Here is a 21,989-nt window from a genome sequence, read left to right as displayed (position 1 = left end):
ACCCTTCGCGAATGAGACTAAGGCTTTGCAATCGCGAAGGAAGAAACCAAATATCAGACATCAACAAAGCATCAAGACTCAAACTTCTTTGAAAGGACCCTCGGGATTAGTTCGGAACTCCGAGAACACAAATCAATATGCTACTCCATTAAATTCAATATCTTGGACTCAACAAAACCATCAAAACATGTACCTGAGGTCTCATTGACCCGACACCCACTAAGGCCACTACTAACTAACCTGTATCAAAAAAGACCAAAATGCCCTCGGAACACCCCAAATATAAATCGAAGCTCTATCTAGGCCTAAAATCACCTCCTCAACCAAGAAATCAGCAAAATTTCAATTTGAGCGTCCGTACTCCGAATGTTGACTAAAATCAAACTTTTGCCTTCACTTTAACTAAAATCACAACTCAAGGGCTCAAATCACCATAAAAACCATGGAACTGAAAGAGAAAATACTCCTACACTAAATTTCTTATTCTGGAGCTGATGGAATTAATGAAAATCCATTATGAGACTCATAGCTCTGGACGACGACTAAAGCCACCTATTCCAACTCAAAAGCCCCCAAAACTCAAAAAACAAACTTCCAAAAATCTCAAATTTTCAATGCGATTCAACTCTGATCTCATAAACTGTTCAAAGATGACCCGAGACAACTATTGGAGGGGTAAAACAGCAATTCTCTAAAAAATTCTAAAAATGACCTTTAGGGTCATTACAACAATGTTGTTAACGCGTCAACTTGAAAGATTGACAAAGAGCAAAGAGCACAATTCAAAGTTTAGTTTCTTGTGATGTATTGTTTATCCCAAAAAGAACTAATATTATAGAATTATATCAACAGAGAGTAGAAATCTGTAGTATCAATATCCCTCAAGGAAAAATGATGAATACTCATCAACAGACCTTAAGCTTAACTAATTCAACTTTCTCTATATCTCCTTAATCTAATAGTCAATATCCACTGGGAATGGGGAGGATGGGCACCTTTCGAAAGCCTTTCCTCCTTTTTGTGCATCACTCAAAATTATGGGATTGTTGAACTACTATTGTTTGAATAGCATGTCGTTCCAATATTAGATTATAACCCTACAAAGAAGTTGTGTAAATGGCCACAATCTTGACACTTAGCTACATCCCTTATTTTACTTTCAACAATTAGAGTGTCCAAATGTGAGATGATGAGGTGTAGTAGACAGTTTCGGTAGTTAATAGAGTATCTTCAACCTTTTTTTGATATGTGTCATTAGTGCTTTTGTTGTTGGAATTTCAAATTTTTGGTGGTTTGGTGTTGCGGACAGTTCCAATAGTTAATAATATGATGCTTTTGAGCTGTATTTTTACTGCTTCATTTTTTAACATTAAATTGTGAGGTGGTTTGGTGTGTATTACAATTCTTATTAACTAAGATATTCAGAATGCACCTTCAATCGTCATAGAGAACATAAAATTCTACAACATCTACACTGTAGGATGGAAGCGTCAAGAAATTCACAAATTCTAATCTCTTAAAGAGTGATGCACTCAAATGAAGATTATTCTGAATCTCACAAAGATAGTAGTTGTTGATATTTAACTGTTACACAGTAGCTTTAGTAAGCTCATAAAGCTCTTTTTTTTTTATGTTTGAGTGGAGTATTTTACAACTTTGAACAGAAAACATATTTGTTTTGTTTCCTTTTAAGTGACTATTGATCTTGGAATTCGTAGAAAGTAGGATTGTTATAAGATGCACAGATATTTTATAAGGACAATCTCATATGATATATATATGCTTTTTGGATTTTTAGGCTCACGTTAGTGATCGAGAATATTGAGCAGCTAGATAGTGTTGCTATAGTTAAATTGGCCTCAAGACTTCTTAAGTGAAGGCCTTGGATCAGTATAAATGCCCAGAAATGGCACGTCCAAATGTCACAATCACTGCCTTTAGGTAAGGTGCTGATAGTACTCCAATTTCTTTCCTATATACTTCATTTCTACCACTTCATTATTGGGTTTTCTGTTGGATATTGATATCAAAGGATGTGAACTATATACACTAAAATTCATGCTTTGAAGTACTTATTTTCACTCTTTATTCTCTCTCATTATTTTTCTTTTGGCCAGATATCAGCAAAGAGATGTGCTTTTGTTGGAATAAAAAGAAGAGAAGACAAAGATAAGCAAACTAGTATGGGTTTATTGTTAATATAACTAGTATGGGTCTTTTTATTGTTATTTATCTTTTATGGGTTTTATTGTTATTTAAACTAGTATGGGCTTTTATTGTTGTTTATCTTTTATATTTGTATATATAGACATGAAGGTTGTAGAGGGGAGATCATCAAAAGAAAAAATTCAAAAATCTGTCTTCATTTCCTTATTTTCTTCATGGTATCAGAGCAGCAGTAGGATCCAAATCTTTTCTTTATTTTTGTTCTTTCAATCCAAATGGAAAACACATCACAATCATCTGAGGGAAACTCTTCTTCTTCTTCATCTGCAGTAATGGATTCTAGCAGTCCATATCATCTTCATCCCTCAGATTCTCCAGGAATGAATCTTGTGAATTTCGTTTTCGATGGAACTGGTTTTGCTGCGTGGAGAAGGTCCATCATTATTTCTCTATCAGCTAAGAATAAGATGAGTTTTATTGATGGTTCTGCCGAAATACCATCTGCTGATACACCTGAGTTCAAGTTTTGGACTAGGTGCAATAACATGGTGATTTCTTGGTTGCTTAACTCTCTTTCAAAAGAAATTGCAGGGAGTGTGATATACTCTAAATCCGCTAAAGATCTCTGGACTGACCTTCATGACAGGTTTGGTCAGTCCAATGGAGCTCAACTCTATCACCTTCAAAAAGGCCTCACAGATCTGATGCAAGGAACAACTGATGTAGCAGGATATTTCACAAGAATCAAGAGGATTTGGGATGAGCTGGATGCTCTCTCCAGCGGAGAAATATGTTCTTGCAACTGCACCTGTGGAGGAAAGAAGAAAGTAGTCAAATCCAAGCAGGACGAAAGATTGATCCAATTTCTAATGGGACTTAATGATGTTTATGCAGCAGTAAGAAGCAACATACTCATGATGTCACCTCTCCCAAATGTGAATCATGCGTACTTTCTCCTCATTCAAGATGAGAAACAGAGAGAGGCATATGTTAATCCTAACTTTCCAGGTGACACATCTTCATTTCTTGCAACACATCAGAATTTCTCAGGTCAGAGGTACAACAATACTGATTTTAGAGCAAGAAAGAACAACAACAATAACTACAACAACAATCTGTATTGCACAAATTGTAAGAAATCTAGGCACTCAATTGCAAAATGCTACAGAATAATAGGTTATCCACCTGATTTTAAGTTCACCAAGGGGCCAAAATCACAACCAAACAACAAAGGGAACTCTATGGCTAATGCAGTGACAACAGGTGGATGCTCAGGTTACGCAACAAATGGGAAACAAGCAAATGGATTTGTTGCTCAGGAGAACTATGGTGGTTTGGGAGAAGAGTTCCAGAATGTACAGATTGGAGATGTGCCATTTGCAGGAAGTGAGGTTTCAGCTAACATGGTGCACTGTTTTTCTGGTAACACTTTCAGTGATCCAAGACTATATCAAACCCATGCTAGCTCTAGCTACTGGATATTAGATTCAGGAGCTTCTGCTCATATGTCTTTTGACCCTGCTTTCTTTACTACTCTTACACTTTTGTCTTCTCCTATTTATGTCAAGCTCCCAAATTCTTTCAGGGTAAGGGTGACACATGGAGGAACTGTCACTCTCCCTCATAATTTGCTACTAAAGAATGTTTTGCTTGTCCCTTCTTTTAAAATCAACTTGATATCAATTCATCAATTCTGCAAACAATTCTATTGCACACTAAATTTTTCTTCCATTCGTTGTGTTATGCAGGGCCATTCAATGAGGACCCCTCTGGTTATTGGTGAAGCAAAGGATGGGATCTATATCATGACCACCACTTCAGGTCTACAAAGTCTTGTCAAGTCTAGTTCTAAATCTGATGTTTTACTCTCCAGTTGTAGTTCTTTTCCTAGCTCTTTTCCTATTCCAGTAAACAATAGGGATGATGTAAAATTGTGGCACATTAGATTGGGCCACATGCCTTTTGATTCAATGAAAAACATCAGTTCCTCTTCTTCCTTTTCTCATTTTGATCACAAATGTGATATATGCCCTGTTGCTAGACAAACTAAACTGCCATTCCCTTCTAGTTGCATCAAAACTAAAGCAATTTTTGAGTTAATCCATGTGGACACTTGGGGACCCTATAAATCATCTACCTATAATGGATACAAGTATTTTCTTACTATTGTAGATGATTTTAGTAGAGCAACTTGGACTTACCTCTTGACTACTAAAAGCAATGCTTTTCCTACACTAAAGAACTACCTAGCTTACACTGAAAGACAATTTGGGGCTAAGATAAAAATGATAAGGTCAGATAATGCTCTTGAGTTAGGCAGTGGAGTGATTCTTTCGGAATATTTTCTCTTAAGAGGAATCATCCACCAAACTTCTTGCACTTCCTCTCCACAACAGAATGGAGTTGTGGAAAGGAAACACAGACACCTTTTGGAGACTTCTAGAGCTTTGTTACACCAATCTAAAGTGCCTATTTGCTACTGGGGTGATTGTTTATTGACCGCAACTTTTCTAATAAATAGGTTTCCTTCATCTGTGCTCAAAGGAAAAACACCTTTTGAATTGATTTTTGGAACTTGTCCTTCATACAAGTTTTTGAAAAGTTTTGGATGTTTGTGTTTTGTTTCAACCCCTTCACATAACAGACCCAAATTTGCCCCTAGGGCAGTCCCTTGTATATTTCTTGGATATCATGTAGGGAAGAAAGGGTATAAAGTCATGGAAATGAATTCTAAGAAAATCATCGTTTCAAGAAATGTAGTTTTTCATGAAACTACATTTCCTTTTCACACTCAAACTCCTTCTCCTCGTATTTTCACTACAACCACAGCTGGTTCAGGACCATCTATTTCTTTTTCTCCTACACTATCTCCATTGGTTTCTAACCCTGATGAATCTGATTCCTTAGGGTCCATTCCTAGTGATTCTAGCTCACTTCCTTCATCTAGCTCATCTATTGATGTTCCTCCACCTTCCCCAAGTCTATCTTCCTCATCTAATAGTCTTCAAATTCATGATGTGGATCCCGTCTCTGTTGCACCTGAAAGAAGATCAGAGAGGGTTCCTAAAAGGCCTGTGTATCTAGATGAGTATGTTTGCAACTCAGTTTATCTCACTGATCTTTCCACTTCATGTTTCACTGATCCCATTGATCCTCCTATTTTCTCTTTTGCTGCTTTATCTATCTCTAATCAGCAGGTCTTGAATGCAATTTCAAGTATAAGTGAACCAAAGAATTATTCCCAGGCAACTATGGATCCTGGTTGGTTAAAAGCTATGGACACTGAATTTGAGGCATTAAATTCTAACAACACTTGGGAAATTGTGAGTCTACCTCCAAATAAGAAAGCTTTACCCTGTAAATGGGTTTACAAAGTAAAGCACAAAGCAGATGGGTCTATAGAGAGATTAAAGGCAAGATTGGTGGTAAGAGGAGACATCCAAAGAGAAGGCATCGACTTCAATGAAACGTATTCTCCTGTTGTCAAAATGACAACAATAAGATGCTTACTTGCAGTAGCAGTCAAGAAAGGTTGGAATATATCTCAACTAGATGTCAATAATGCCTTCTTGCATGGTGAATTGCAAGAAGAGGTGTATATGAAATTTCCTCCAGGTATGGAATCTTCTAATCCTAACTTAGTTTGCAAACTAAACAAATCTTTGTATGGATTGAGACAAGCCTCAAGACAATGGTATGCAAAATTAGGGGCTGCTCTTAATTTCAAAGGGTATGTTTCATCTCTGAATGATTACTCTTTATTCTACAAGCATTCAGGTCACTCAGTTTCTTTGGTTGCAGTCTATGTCGACGATATAATTATTACTGGGAATGATTCTACAGAGTTGTCTAACCTCAAGGAATTTTTGGACACTGAATTTAAGATAAAAGACCTAGGAAACTTACATTATTTCCTTGGATTGGAGGTGGTACGAGAAGACCATGGTCTGATAGTGAATCAGAGAAAATTCACTCTTGAACTTGTGTCTGAGTACAACTGTGATGACTTAGCTGAAGTACCTTCTCCACTTGATCCTTCGCAAAAACTCTCTGCTGATGAAGGGACACCACTCACAGATCCTTTTTCCTATCGAAGATTGATCGGAAAACTCAACTATTTAACTCACACTCGTCCAGATTTAGCCTTTGCGGTTCAGCATTTGTCACAGTATATGCAGTCCCCAAGGTTACCTCATTACGATGCTGCAATTCGTGTTCTTCGATATCTTCGAAAATCTCCAGGTCAAGGATTGTTCTTCAGCAGCAATCCTTCTTTTTCCATTCTTGCTTTCTGTGACGCCGATTGGGCCTCGTGTTTGGATACGAGAAGATCTATCAGCGGGTATTTTATAAGCATGGGTGGCTCTCCGATTTCTTGGAAATCCAAGAAACAAATTTCAGTATCACTTTCATCTGCGGAAGCAGAATATAGATCAATGCGACGAGTTGTTGCTGAAGTCACATGGTTGAATCGTCTTCTTCGAGATCTATCAGCTCCGCCTAAGCTACCAATCCCGGTCCATTCTGATAGTCAATCGGCACTCCACATTGCTAGAAACCCTGTGTTTCATGAACGCACAAAGCACGTCGAACTTGACTGCCACTTTGTGCGTCAACAGTTCACCGCAGGTCTCATTTCTCTAAATTTTGTTCCATCTGCATCTCAAGTTGCAGATATCTTCACAAAGCCTTTATCAGGACCAGCTCACAATACCATTCTTCGCAAGTTGGGGGTTAATTCTCTCCCCTCCAACTTGAGGGGGGATGTTGGAATAAAAAGAAGAGAAGACAAAGATAAGCAAACTAGTATGGGTTTATTGTTAATATAACTAGTATGGGTCTTTTTATTGTTATTTATCTTTTATGGGTTTTATTGTTATTTAAACTAGTATGGGCTTTTATTGTTGTTTATCTTTTATATTTGTATATATAGACATGAAGGTTGTAGAGGGGAGATCATCAAAAGAAAAAATTCAAAAATCTGTCTTCATTTCCTTATTTTCTTCAGCTTTATCAACACACAATATTCGAAAAAATTGTACTTATCTATCTATCTACATTTGTTTTATAATTCTGCTTAATCTGAAATCCTTCTTCAGTTTATTGAATTAGTCCATAAGTTACTTGCTTCATGTTGTACTATATTTGAATCTAGAAGGGAGTTGTGAGGGTAAAGGAGAAAAGATAAGGTGGTCCAATTTACTTAGGTTAAGTGGTGATGATTTTTTTTTCCTTTTCATCTAGCTTAACAAGAAGTAAGAAAGAGTGATAATATTAGGTATTGAAGGAAGTGTAAAGAGTTATCGATCAGATTCGAAGAACTTAGCATGACTGTGCTATTTCACCTGTTGCTTTTAGATTTATAGCAGGATCTTCCTCATGTTTGGCAATTACATGGTCTTATTTCATATGTATTTCAGTTGCTATGCATTTTCAAGTATAATTTGCAACTTGTTAATTGATTTTTATTTTTTGGTACAACTTTGAGATCATTCTCAATTAGAGATATATTTTCTACGTGCATTCAAATAGCATGGCAGTCCTATATTCCCCTTTCTACTCCTATAACAGTTGTTTTACGTTGTGACCACATTAGTCTTTATTTAACATGTGTAATGAGATGGCACTAAAAAGAGAAAATCAAATTTCTTATGTTGATCTGCTAAGCACATTATTTTCGTATAAAATACTTGTTGAATAATTAACAGAGATCCAGCTTCTTAAGGTATTATTTGATACATACTCAAAAACGAGAAATATGTCAACACTCGAATCATCCAAGTAACACTCAAAGCAATGTCCAAGAGTGCTGACTAGATAATGATGTATGAGTTTCAACATTAATTCTATATGATGCATGAAATTTTGACTACTATTGTTTTGTTTCATTTTCAGGTATCTAATAGCAATATATGAACCATCTTTCAATTGATCGATGTATATCTGAATTCAAAAAATCGTAAGTTTATGAGTCTAAGCCTGAGTTCACATATGTGTGTGTACCCTTTCTTATAAAAAGACACTTTTTTAGTAGACTACTGAACTCTTGGCTTTCAACGACGAAATATTATTTAGGACAAGAAGCATTTTAAATTAATTAAGATGGAAACAAACCGATACAATAAAATCAATTGAAGTCCCTTATGTTCTCTTTTGGAAATATAGCTTGTGTGTGTAGGTGTTTTATGTTTTCTAGTAATGTTAAGTTGAAGTATGACTTAGCTAAGTCCTTTGTCGTCTTTAGAGTAGTGTTTATTTGAGAAATAAAGGCTTGTTCATTTCCTCTATCATGTATTTGCTTCTTTTATACTAAGTCAGTAGTTAATGGTACTGAGATTCTGTTTTAGTGAAGAGCATCCCATCCTTTAGTTCAAAATTTATTTCCAATTAAAAGCAATTTTCATATTGTATGTCAAAACCAAGTTTTTCCTGCGTGAACGTCTTCACTGATTGTTTGATTCTTGAATAAGGTATTTGTCAAAGAAGGCAACAAGTTTAAATTCAGCTTGGCCACTATCTTGATAATAAAATGATCTAAAAATATTTTCCCTTGTGATTTAATTTGCCAAATTTCAATTTGTTCATTCTTGTTTAAAGAATGAGTCGCATTCGTACAGTTTCACTGTGACTGATTATAAACTAACGATCATGTCATTAAGTATGAGCTTTCACAGTTCCTTTTAAGGCTTAAAAACATCTTGATCTTGTGGCATTGGAGTTTGGATGGTGGTAGTTCCCTTGTTGTCTAGATATGTTAAGTTTGATCGTTTGTTTGGTAAGTTGTTACGATTAGAGACTACCCCCTAGTCGCCACACAGTGCTTAAAATCATAAGTGGCCCCAAGCTAACCTCATGGCATATAACAACTTTAAGATACAGCAATCAAGAACTGAAAATAATTGAGATGTGGAAGATAGAGAAATAGTCTAAAGAGTCTAATCATAAAATAGACAATATCTCAGTAATACATGAGCAGAATCTAAATTCACTGTCTGGAAAATCCTCTACTAAGATATGAGTTGTTAGGACAAGCCCCACTAACTCCAACAATCTGAAAGAGAAATAGAAGTACTGAAATAAATTGATAAGACTGTCCTCAGAACATGAGGACTCACCAACTAGCTACTATAACGCCGATTGGATCAATACTAACTGCATGCGGGATAGGGAGCATCAGAACCTATATTATAACACAAAATAGGCAAAAAGTATGTGGTTAGTACTTTGAAGTACTGAGTATGAGGAATATGCACGAGTAAACATAACATCTGAAAATGGTGAATCTGTAAATCATGGTGATGCAATGATCAAGTAAATACATGATATTTGATAAGAACTATACTGAAATAGCTGAAATACTTAAATCATGCAATAACTGACTGTGGGAGATACTAAAAATGACATATAACCATGTGAGCTACAACATGGAGTCTGGTGTATTGTCTCACCAAAATGGGTCCAATATACTTGTCAAGATATAGAGGTTGAAACTGAGCTAATGTGGATCCACTAAGCTAATCTATTTTAGACAAATGCTACGGTGGCACGTAGTTCTGGGACTTCAGGATTTCTACTAAGGGTCCATGGACGCTGACCGAAAATCTTCATCCCTAATCCGCTCGCAATAAGCATTACTCCCATGGAAAACATGCATATAACTGATACAGTATTAATCTGATAATATTGTAATTCTAATAAACTGATAATACTGAGTAGCTTCATGGTATTTGATCATGTACTGAAAGACACTTTATAGAAAGCATCTAAATCATGAAAAAAACTGATAATCTTAGACATGCTTCTGAAATTACACAATTCTATATCATGAAAATATTTGTATGCTATGGATTCATGAAATTATCATTGAAAACATGGAATTATACTTGAAATCGTGCAATTGAAGATCATACTTGAAGAAGTACTAAATTTTAATAAGAACCCATAAAGATCATAGAAACCATTTGGAAAATTCATAAACTTGAGAAAATTGAAGTTTCTTTGGGACTCAATTGGGTGAAGGAATACCCATTGATGAAATCACACATACCTGAAGTAGAAATCTTGGCTTGATTCTTGGATTGGAGACTTGAATCTTGAAACCCTAGCTCTTACTTGAGAGAGAAGAAATTAATTTTTGGGAGGGTTAGGAGAGAATGAGAGGTTAGGTCAACAGGAATCACTTAATCCCACTAAGAATATTTCAAAACAACGTAGTATAAGGATTAAAAGAATGGAAAAAGACCAAACGATCCACATTAAAATCTGTCGGAGGTCTTCTACGGATACCCTCTACAGACCTGAAACAATCTACAGACAATGGACAGAGGAAATATTCTACATTTTTGAAGTTCACCTCCACGGACCCTTCTACGGTGCGTAGGAATCTATACGGCCCGTACAAGTGCCCGTAAAAGTAAAAAACATTTTGAGTTTCTTAGGTTTCATGACTTTGATTCATGAGGCCTTTCCACGACCCGTAAAACTCATTCGTCATGTTCAAATACCAAATCCAGCTTTCTGAAGTCTACCCTAGCTTTGGAGAATTCATAAATTTGAGAAATTGAAGTTTCTTTGGGACTTAATGGGTGAAGGGATACACATTGATGAAATTCCACATGCCTGAAGTAGAAATCTTGGCTTGATTCTTGGATTGAAGACTTGAAACTTGGAACCCTGACTCTTGCTTAACAAAAGACTTGCGAGAGAAGAAATTGATTTTTGGGAGATTTAGGAGAGAATGAGAAGTTAGGTCACTAGGAATCACTTAGAGCCCATTTGGATTGGCTTATAACAACAACAACAACAACAAACCCAGTATAATCCCATAATGTGGGGTCTGGGGAGGGTAGAGTGTACGCAGACCAAACCCCCACCTTGAAAGGTAGGGCGGCTGTTTCCGAAAGACCCTCGGCTTTAAGAGAGGACAAGATAAAAGGTCAGATAGGGGCAAACATATAGAAAACAAGATGAAACAGGAATAGCAAAAAGGAAAGTCATGGTAGAGTGGTATGGGAAGAAAGAGGCATAACTACAATAAATAAATAAATAAAATAAGATAAGATAGGTAAGACAGTCAAAGTACATCGGCGCCACAACTATAAACAACAATACAATGCATTAGTCAAAAGGCAATAAACAATAAGCAGAATTGCAACTACTATGGTGCAAAGGATGAATCACTTAGCCTTTTACCCTAATCTGAGTCCTCCACAAAGGAAATTATAGTACGCTAATGCGCCTACTAATAGGGTAGGATAACGCGACTATGTACTAGCCTTCTACCCGAATGCGGGTCCTCCACACACTCCTATCTAAAGTCATGTCCTCGGTAAGCTGTAACTGCGCCATGTCTTGTCTAATCACTTCTCCCCAATATTTCTTTGGCCTACCCCTACCTCTTCTGAAACCATCCATGACCAACCTCTCACACCTCCTCACTGGGGCATCTGTGTCTCTCCTCTTCACATGCCCAAACCACCTAAGTCGCATTTCCCTCATCTTGTCTTCCACTGAGGCCACTCCTACCTTGTCCCGAATAGCCTCATTTCTAATTCTGTCGCTCCTGGTATGCCCACACATCCATCTCAACATTCTCATCTCGGCTACTTTCATCTTTTGGACGTGAGAGACCTTAATTGGCCAACACTCCGCCCCATACAACTTTGAGTGCCATATCTTCCAAAACCAAGTTGTGTACCGTCCGGTGTAACAACCACTTTATAGAACTTGCACTTAAGTTGTGGTGGCACCTTCTTGTCACAGAGCACCCCGGAAGCGAGCCTCCATTTCATCCACCCTACCCCAATACGATGTGTGACATCGTCATCAATCTCCCCGCTGCCTTGTATGATAGACCCCAGGTACTTGAAACTACATTTCTTTTGGATGGCTTGGTCACCAAGCATAACTTCTGCGCCAACCTCATAGGGTGTCTCACTAAACTTGCACTCTAAGTACTCTGTCTTGGTCCTACTCAGCTTAAACCCTTTAGACTCCAGGGTGTGTCTCTAATCCTCCAGCTTAGCGTTAACTCCGCTATGAGTCTCATCGATCAGGACTATATCGTCCGCAAAAAGCATACACCATGGTACCTCATCTTGAATTTGTCGCGTCAATACATCCATCACCAAGGAAAATAAAAACGGACTAAGGGTTGATCCTTGATGTAACCCCATCACAACTGGGAAGTGCTCTGAGTCTCCTCCTACTGTCCTTACCCTGGTTTTGGCACCCTTATACATATCCTTGATCACTCTAATGTACGCCACCGGTACACCTTTAGCCTCCAAACATCTCCATAGTATTTCTCGTGGAACTTTATCGTAAGCCTTTTCTAGATCAATTAATACCATATGCAAGTCTCTCTTTCTCTCCATATACTGCTCCACCAGTCTCCTTATAAGATGGATAGCTTCAGTAGTTGAGCGTCCCGGCATAAATCCAAACTGGTTCTCTGAAATAGACACGCCTCTTCTAACCCTCATCTCCACCACTCTTTCCCACACTTTCATAGTATGGCTTAGAAGCTTGATACCCCTATAGTTGTTGCAACTCTAGATATCCCCCTTGTTTTTGTATAGAGGGATTAGTACGCTCAACCTCCATTCTTCGGGCATCGTTGCTGTCCTAAAGATGACATTAAATAACCTAGTCAGCCACTCCAAATCTACCGGGCTCGTGCTCTTCCAAAATTCACCAAGAATCTCATCAGGTCCGGTCGCTCTTCCCCAGCGCATCCTACGCACAGCACCCTTAAGCTCTTCGACCGAAATACTCCTGCAACACTCACCAACGCGAAGCCTCCCTGTATGTTCCAAATCTCCCAACATAATCTCTCTATCTCCTTCTTCGTTCAAGAGTTTATGGAAGTATGACTGCCATCTCTGTTTAATGAGGGTCTCTTCTACCAATATTTTTCCATGTTCGTCCTTATTTTCATCTTTTTTGAGTATTTGATTAGCAAACTTAAAGTCATTTTGTCCTAAAAATAAGCCCCAATAAATAATTAATTTATTTGGATGGCTTATTTTAAGCAATTTATAAGTTGAAAACAGCTTATAAATCAAAAAAATATGTTAAGATGCATCTACTTTTTAAAAAAAACTTATGAGCAATTTTCAACTTATAAGTTACTTAAAATAAGTCCATCCAAACAGGCGCTTAATCCCACTTAGAATATTCCAAAATGACATAGTATAGGAATTAAAAGAATGGAAAAAGACCAAAATGACCCTCATTAAAATTTATCGGAGGTCCTCTACGGACCGTGAAACAATCTATGGACCGTGAAAGGGTACGTAGAAGACAGGGAAATTTTTTGGATTTCTGAAGTTCAACTCCACGGACCCTTCTACGGTCCATAGGAATCTATACGGCCCGTACAAGTGTCCGTAAAAGTCAGGGAAATTATAAGTTTCTAAGTTTTTAGGACTTCGGTTCACGAGGTCTTTCCACAACCCGTAAAACCCATTCATCCTGTTCAAGTCCCAAATCCATCTTTCTAAAGTTTGGTCTACGACCAAGTCTATAAACCGTAAAAATGTTTATGGCCCGTACCTAGGCTCGTAAAACTGAGAAACAATTCTTCTGATTCTGAAGTCTTATCTACAGGACTCATCTATGGCTCATGGATCCTTCTACAGCCCGTAGATGGTGTCCGTAAAATCAGAAAAATTTCTACAGATTTACATTTCTGAATTCTCAAGGCCTAAGATGTACTTAGGAACTTTTGGAGTGTTACATAAGTATTTGCAACCAGCCTTTAAGTTCTTTTTTCCTTGAGACACATTGTCTTCGATTTGATCATCACCTTTAGAAACTTAAATAAAGAGGTTTATTAATAGGCACGTTTTAGCGAATTTCTCGGATTCTCAACTTTAGATATAATACTTATGGTCAAAGATGATTTTTGTGCTTACTGACTCTCAAAATCTGGATTCAAGTTACGATATTGATTCAACAATGTGAAGCTCTCACACTTGGAGTATCATTACTTTGATAAAATTTTGGTTGCGGGATACTCATTCTTTGCTTCTCTCTTTTCTATGCATGACTTGGGGAGTCTTCAAATCCTAAATGTTCTTGAGATGTTGTTGAACTTGATACAAATGTTGCATTTTGAGCTCAATTGTTGTCGTACTTTGAGACATTGCCATCACCTTTGATGTGTTCAGCTGCTATACTTTGTTGCGATATTTTGATGAATAATGTTGCTGCACTTTGAGGAGATTGCTGCTACATTTTTGGCCAAAATTTCTACTCAATTAATGTATTGGTACAAGGATATTGTAGGGAAACAATTGTATTTAAAAAAAAAAAAAAACTATGTAGTGTTGCCACGGTTGTGTAATGAATTTGTAATACCTTTGCCTTAAATTAGCCACGGTTCTCGTATAACTAATTAAAAATTTAAAATATAATTTCTTTTGTTTGGTCAATTTTATCCATGGAACGACCGTGGCTATATTTACATAGAACTGTGGCTAACTAAATATTACCACGGATGGTAAAACCATGGCTAATTAAGTGGTGACGCCCGTTATGGGAACGCTTCTAACCATGGCAAAGTGGTTGTAGCCACAATTTGTGTACCATTTAGCCACGACTTCTCGTGTGGCTAATGTCCAAATTTTTTGTAGTGTATATTGGTATTTCCTGACTTGATCAGGTTGGATTGGCCTCTTGGTTGTTATGTTGTGTAGTGGTGGCTATCGTTGTTATATCTCCGGATAGTTGAGTCCAGTAGTAGACTCTTGTAGTGGTTAGGTTGTTGGCTTAGCGCCTCCAGGCATGCTCCTTTGCATCAGTTGTTTGTTTCCTTTTATCCTATTCCCTTGCCTCTATTTACAATTCATCTCTTTTAATTGTTTGTAGTATATGCTCCCTATTTACCTACTATTTATACTTGCATTGTTTTTAGAGCTTAGTAGGCCTTTGCCTACTATGTACCATTTGCTTGGTAATCATACTACACTTCTGCACCCTGCAGATCATAGTACGAGTTCTCGTCGTTGTCGTGTGCTTTATGCAGGATAGTTGTGGATAGAAGACTTGAGGTGAGCTTCTAACGTACGGAGCTGCCCTCCTTCTTCTGTTTTTGGCTGGATTAGTTTGCACGTTGTATTCTGAGACTAGCCTGTATATTTGCATTTACCTTGTACTCCTTTTGAAATTAGTAGCTAGACTATCGATTGATATCAGGTCTTGGGAGTATTTATTTATATTTGCTTCTATCTCTTCTACTTTTGCTTTCTGTATTTGTTATCCATTTTCTTTTATGTTGGCATTTGTGCCTTACTTTCCAGATATTTCTCTTCCGCGTGATAGCCCGTTGCATCTGCTTTCGGGCTATGGATTAGGCTTACCTACTCGTGGGACGTTAGTAGGTGTCATCATGACCTGAGATTTTGGACCGTAAGCCAAAGTTTTGTCTAAAATGCGAAGTAAAGTCATTTACTAATAGGAGAACAAAATTAATCTGACAGTCTTATTGCAATCATAACAACTCACATCATACTATCATAGAAGGAAGGCATCAAGAGTTTAAGAGTATGAAATGATTAATAATTAAAAGTAAATCAACCAGAAGTTTACACCATTCTCAAGCTTAGCATCTATTATCTAGTATTCAGGGGATGACATTACCCAACTCAAAAGCCAAGTGATTTTGCTACCTAAGCGAAGATAATGATTTCGTATTACCTATGCAGGGGGATTATGCACAATGGTACACACCAAGATATAAAACTTTAGAACAGATTTGTAGATGGACTGACTGCTTCAGATTATGAAATGAGAGAAGTTCAAAAGGAATTTTAAAAAGGATTCATCTACTTGTAAGGAAACTTGTTGCAAATATTTTCTATACCTATCAGCAGAAATTGCTTTTACTTGCAACATAGGAGTGATCAGCCAATTTTTAATCGGAGAAGCAGATGTATTTTCACTTAAAAGCCACTTTTCAGATCATGCAATATGTCAAACCCTCTCCGAGAAGAGGTTGATTCTTGTCTAGCTTTTTGGGAAGTCAAAAGATCCTTCTTTAGTTAAAGATTTGTAACGGATCCACTATTTGTATGGTATTGATTTATTAGTGTCTAGTTATATGTTATTTTCATTTATCAGAATGAGAAACAAATTTTCAAACAATAAACTAATGACCTGTATCATCATATATGCTTGAAGGCCAGTTATATTTCATGGTAAACATGATTTACCTATAGAGAACTTAGGTAAGAGGAAACCAAGTACAAAGTAGATAAGATAAGAGTTTGGATAACTCAAACCCCATAAACTACATAGCCAGCGTAGAATAGGATCGTGCCATTGGTTGAGACTCCTCACTTCAGTGAGCATTGGTAGGACAATTGTGCATACTTACATCAATAACAAACTACTTGTAAGGATTATAGAACAACTTGAGCTGCTGTATTCCTAATGATATGGAGGCGTTGATTGAACACACAACTCTGACTCATCTCCTTCATCATCATCGTCATCTGCTTCTACCCAGTTACTAGGATGGTGTTGAGAAGCATGACCTTCCAAAACTGGCATGCCTGACACACAATTGGAGTAGATTAAACTGAGTAGACTACAAAAGCTAAATGTCCAGAGAAGGACCAGACTAACCTTGAGGTTCTTCCAAAGGATTTCCATCCACAGAACGGAAGCTAATTGATGCAGTCAAGAAAAGATAATTTCTTCTGCGAAGTACACTCATGAAGTATTTAGAAGTCCACTCTGATTTTCAAATTCACCATCAAAATCCATTATCTTGCTCACATAGATCATTTAGGTGATTGAACATGTATAAGTTTGTAGTTTCCTCAGGTTATTATGTCCACCCTTGAAACTCTTAGCGTTTATCTGGTTAATTAACTAATTAAACAAAGGTATATAATGCATGAATTGTTATGCAGTGATTATAATGCAGAGAATGATATCTGGTAAATAATAAAACAGAGATTTTTATGCAGGGATTGCCTACTTTATGGATATTTTTGTCTTTCAGAAACTTGTATCCTTGAATTGCTAATGTACATGATTATTCCACATTATATCCCACATAAAATAATACATACATTTCCGCATAAATTATGCATGTATTAGTTAAATGGAGTTTAATATCAGAAACAAAGTGCTGCACAGATTTCTGAGAGTTCTACGCCTGAAAACAAACATTGTACTAATTATACAGAACTTACACAAGTAATGCAGAGTTTTGTATTGCAAATGAAACTTTATATTCAATTTATGGAATTTCAATTGGATCATCTTTCTTGTGAGAAAATGACCACTTAACATAGGTAGATGCCTAAAAAGTTCACTGCAGCCTGGAGTAATCATGTGGAGAATGCATAACAAAATGTGCAATAAATTTTAAATATGGGTGACCTCTTGGATAGATACCTTCCCGTTACATTAGCTGCAAATACTTGATATATAGGCTTCCCCCCTTCCAAACCCCACACCCCATCCCAACCCCTACCCCACCACTCCCCTCAAAAAACAAATTACCTGATCTGAGAGTTCCTTGTGAAATTTCACACATGTCAAGACTTATCAACATTCAAGGTTAGCCCAATAGTTTGGGACCAAAACCTCATGCTTCTTACCCCTCAATAGATTGTAAATTATGAACCTATAATTGAAACTTCTGCAAACCAAAATAACTTAACATGTCAGCTAGCTTTAACCACTTTATTAATTTATCTACAGGCAATAGTAGGTTTAAAGACGGAGCACTAAAATTACTAACAATTTTGACAGCAAAAACAGTTCAGGATACTCATTATGAACGTCAGACATATTTCTTCCAGCAGCTCCAGCTCCAGCTTCAGATATGTGTATCGCACCAATTTTCTGAATTTCCCTTTGCTCATTATCATTCTCATTTCTTTCCTTTCCATGTTCAGCACCATTACCACCTTTTGTTCTGCTTCCTACATAAGGTTCAATTAATGAAAATTAAGTAAATATGTCGTACCAGTAAATATGTTGTACCTTCTAGTTCAGTAAATACTAACCTGAAAGATCAGACCAAATCCTGGTCTGATCAGATGGAAGCCCAGAATTCCCTTTTGACCTCTCCTGGACTGGGGCCTGTCTTCCATCATTAGCCTGCCCATAGGAAGTGCCAGCAACTTGTGGATTTTCCGAGGAGCTTGCAGTGTTGAGCTGTGACGTATGCATGGTTGCAAGTACCAAGGTGGCATCAAAAGTTGAGTTGGAGCCATCGTCTAAACCAAATTTTGGAGCCATTAAAATTGGCCTGTCCACAAATTCAGGTATGATTAGAAGAAAATTTTATATGAAAAGCAAAAAAATTGTGTCCAACACAGCAAATAGATCAACTAATGAATTGAAAAAAGAAAAACAATTAAAAGTTGAAGGTCATAGAATTTGAAGACACACATAAGCACACAAGTGTAAATTCATTAGCAAGTTTAACATGGTATGTACACTTGATCCATGAGACAACAAATTAGTATCTACTGTATCTGGGTAACAGGAAAAGCCAAACTCTGTGACCCGTGTTGTCAGGGAGATGCCAAACTTATCTTTCACAACAATTGACTGCAATTAATTTGAACATACTATTATGTAGCAAAAAAACCGCCTTTTGATGTCATTACAATTCAACTTCTTTTTTTTTGGATGAATATCCTCGGTTAGCCATTTTACAAAAATATACAATCTAAATAATCAAGCTGTGTGAAAGAAAATTAGTTTTGAATTCATTCAGAAGTAGTTATCAACCATCCAAGCCAAAATGTGCTGATATGGTGGCAAATGTATGCAATATGTCCAGACGTCAAAATAGCTTTCTGTGCAGATGTCCTAAGTGCATACAGTTCCTCTTACTGAAGACAAGGACAGGTTAAAGAAAACAACAAGGAACTGATGTCAAACACAAAAGCAGAGAGTGTTTGATTATCTTACTCGCCAGCTTTATCAAAATAGAACTCTATGTCAACTTCACATCCCTCACAGAAAGAAAGGAAAGCCTGAATAGAGAATTTGCAAAAGAAGGACAAAAAAGAGGTTCAGCAAACATTCAAAGACCTCCAGGAAACACACGCACTATTTTACAGCATCAAAGTAGTTATTACATGTCATCTGTGAAATAAATAGAGAAAAGGCCTCAGAATTGAAAAGGCTTTAATTGGATTAGAGAAGTCCCTGTAAAAGACATGAAAATGAAGATACCTTCGATTCCTTCACTCCAAATGTCACATCCACAGGGTTTCCGATATGATTGTACTGCACAAACTCTTCAGTGGGATCTATCCACAACTGAGTGTGTAGTGATGAATCATTTTCTAGAAAGAAAGATTTACATCTTAAAACCACCTGTAAGCAAGCAACAGAAAAAAGAAAAGAAAAGGTGGCTCACCCAGTATACCTTTTGTTGGGTCTATATAACTTCTGAGCTCAACAGCTTTCCCTCCAATTTCAGTTGCAGTATCAGGAGGTAAGCAAGTTGGATTGGTAGCAATGATTGTGATCTCCTGAAGAGTTGTTTGGAAGTTGGACAATAACCTGTTCAGATCACGAGGCCTCACCACAAAGTTGCTTGGAAGCTTTCTCCTATCAAGGGATAGGTGTTGTATGTCAGGTTCAACATTGCAAGTAATCCAATAAGCTTTCCTCATACCTGTAAAAGTGGCATGGTAAGGCAATGCAGCTAATACATCAACACAGTCTTCTATGTTGTACATATCATGTTATCAGAGAGATTAAGCAGGTCTTGCAGTATTGAGAGATACATGGGACATCTCTACTTTCTCGTGATGTACTCAATGGTGCAAATGATTCCTTTGTGATACAAATTAGTGAAAGCTCAATCAACCCAAAGACTACTAATATATGCCAAGGAAAGTCTAAAACAGAAAATGTTGAAAACTGTTACAAATAAGAATGTCCATTGTGTTAATAATTGTAACAACTTAGGAACACCTGGTGGTTGAACTCAACACGGAGTTCGTTGTGGAACGTGTCTTAGACAAATCCTACATCAAAATGGCAGGAAAAAGTTAGGGACCATAAAGGCGAATTTAGGATTTTAACTGGCGGCACCTTTGGGTTAAAAATCAAGGGAGTAGGTATACCGTGGAATTAGTCAAGATGCACGGAAGCTGTTCCGGACAGCACAGTTATAAAAAAAAAATCAAGGGGTCTAAACTGTGAGCCCCAGAGGTTAGGCCAGAGCAGACAATACCTTAACAGTTGGACATGGCCCGTTGGTGGTTGAATTTGAAAGGAGGCCTACAGGAAGAAAACCATAAGGCCTCAAAGGTAGGGTTAGAGTGGACAACACCTTGGCAGTTGGACATGAGCAGTTGAGTTGAAAAGCCTAGGAAAGGGTAGTTGAAATCCAGACGTCGGTTCGATGTAAAAGTTGCCTTACGCAAATTTCCATCTGAATGGAGGGGAAAGTTAGGGTCCGTAATAGATGAGCTAGTGATTTCAACTGTTGAAGTGCCTTTTGGATTAAAGACCTATGGGAAAAAATTGTGAGGCTTCAAAGGTTGTTGCCTAAGTCGTTGCACTCCCCCTTTAAACTTTCTTTTTGGGTTTCTCCCCATTCTAAGTTTCTAACGTTTCCAGTACCTTTCTTCCTACTGCTTTTTGGCACTTGATCACCTTGTGACATAATGTGAAGATAATGCATGGGAAGGTACAATGTGACCATTTATTCATGAGAATCGTAACAATCAAACTAATCTATAGCTCCTAACTACAAATATGTTTTCCTTGTATTTTTGGGAAATCCTGAAAAAGGAGAAAAAATGAAGACAAATAGCGTAGAAAGTTTTACCATTATGGCAGTTGAGTGTCCACTGCACCTTTGACGCATCAGGATTAGGCAATGACACACTCAAATGATCTATACTGGCAATTGGTGTTCTTAATACAGAACAAATGGCCTACAAAAATGAAGGTAAGCTAAAATTCAGCAAAACAGAGGTTTAGACTACACAGCATTGCATTGGAAAAGCATATACCTTCAAGAGCACACTACATTGCATCTGTGGACCAAAAACAGTGAAGACATCAAAGAAATCAGGTTTGAATGTAATTGATTGATAGGCGGACCTTGAGGAGTTGAGAGTGTGAAATGTGAGCTGCCAAAAGAAAAAAATAAAAGAAAATATAGCTTCACACTGTTTAAGAAGATGGGACCAATTTGATTGTTTCCTCATTTCCCAGGATTATGTCAGGTTTTACTGTAAACTATCAAATATCTCATTTTCATACGAAAATAGGGCATAATCTGAAGCGACCACAAAACCCTAATTACTATAATTGTGGAGCAAATAGTCCAATCCATCATACCAAGGAACTTTAGTTCAGGTGAAACATTTGATCTTCAAAAATAAATAGTGTTCAAATGGAAAAGAAATAGAACCTGGGTAGCAGAGGCTTGAATGGCGACCTCATTGCCAATGCGTGCAAGGCACGTGATGGATCGGGAGAATGTCTTCACTGCATTTCCACTCAGTGTCAACTCCATTTCGTTTCCTACTTTCTACTACTCACTGCACATTTTGGGGAAAGGGGATTTGTTAATTGTTAATAATACTTTAGAAAAAAAAATGAGGCGTTTAATCAATTAATAAAACTATTTTAAAACAAAAACAGAAGCAGTTTTTCCCTAGTTGGAATATATAAGCCGTGGTACGAACACTGCAGTGATAAATTGTACCAAAAGTAATATGAGTTGTACCCTTAAACTAGGGACGAATAAGGGTATTCTCGAATTTTGTAGTCTTGCGTGGTACTTTCTTTATGTCCCCATGTGTCCTCATTAAAATCTT

General features: G+C 37.2%; 2 protein-coding genes across 5 annotated transcripts; one reads left to right on the top strand and one right to left on the bottom strand.

Moving 5' to 3' along the window:
- The first annotated feature begins 2,639 nt into the window (after positions 1-2,639).
- Positions 2,640-4,171, top strand: LOC129875721 (uncharacterized). Its single transcript, XM_055950982.1, has 3 exons — positions 2,640-2,714; positions 2,813-3,588; positions 3,915-4,171. Exons 1-3 carry the CDS (start codon positions 2,647-2,649, stop codon positions 3,947-3,949), a joined length of 879 nt encoding a protein of 292 aa, XP_055806957.1. The 5' UTR covers positions 2,640-2,646; the 3' UTR covers positions 3,950-4,171.
- A 12,184-nt stretch (positions 4,172-16,355) lies between these two features.
- On the bottom strand, positions 16,356-21,773 carry LOC129877221 (uncharacterized). Of its 4 annotated transcripts, XR_008763497.1 has the most exons (11): positions 21,581-21,773; positions 21,177-21,296; positions 20,990-21,098; positions 19,574-19,825; positions 19,378-19,490; positions 19,111-19,175; positions 18,195-18,439; positions 17,927-18,110; positions 17,686-17,824; positions 16,798-16,871; positions 16,667-16,724 (listed from the first exon to the last, which is right to left on the bottom strand). XR_008763497.1 is itself a non-coding variant. In XM_055952706.1 (10 exons), exons 1-10 carry the CDS (start codon positions 21,683-21,685, stop codon positions 16,600-16,602), a joined length of 1,329 nt encoding a protein of 442 aa, XP_055808681.1. In that variant the 5' UTR covers positions 21,686-21,769; the 3' UTR covers positions 16,356-16,599. The 4 variants fall into 4 exon arrangements, 3 of the variants coding, with proteins under 3 accessions (XP_055808681.1, XP_055808684.1, XP_055808682.1); XM_055952706.1 differs by lacking the exon at positions 17,686-17,824 and having other exon boundaries at positions 16,356-16,724; positions 16,798-16,838; positions 17,957-18,110; positions 21,581-21,769; XM_055952709.1 differs by lacking the exons at positions 17,686-17,824; positions 21,177-21,296 and having other exon boundaries at positions 16,356-16,724; positions 16,798-16,838; positions 17,957-18,110; positions 21,581-21,769.
- Between the last annotated feature and the right edge of the window lie 216 nt (positions 21,774-21,989).

This window comes from Solanum dulcamara, chromosome 12, assembly GCF_947179165.1.
Source record: "Solanum dulcamara chromosome 12, daSolDulc1.2, whole genome shotgun sequence".
NCBI lineage: Eukaryota > Viridiplantae > Streptophyta > Magnoliopsida > Solanales > Solanaceae > Solanum > Solanum dulcamara.
The sequence above is the reverse complement of the archived record's forward strand: the minus strand, read 5'-3'. Positions and strand labels throughout refer to the sequence as shown.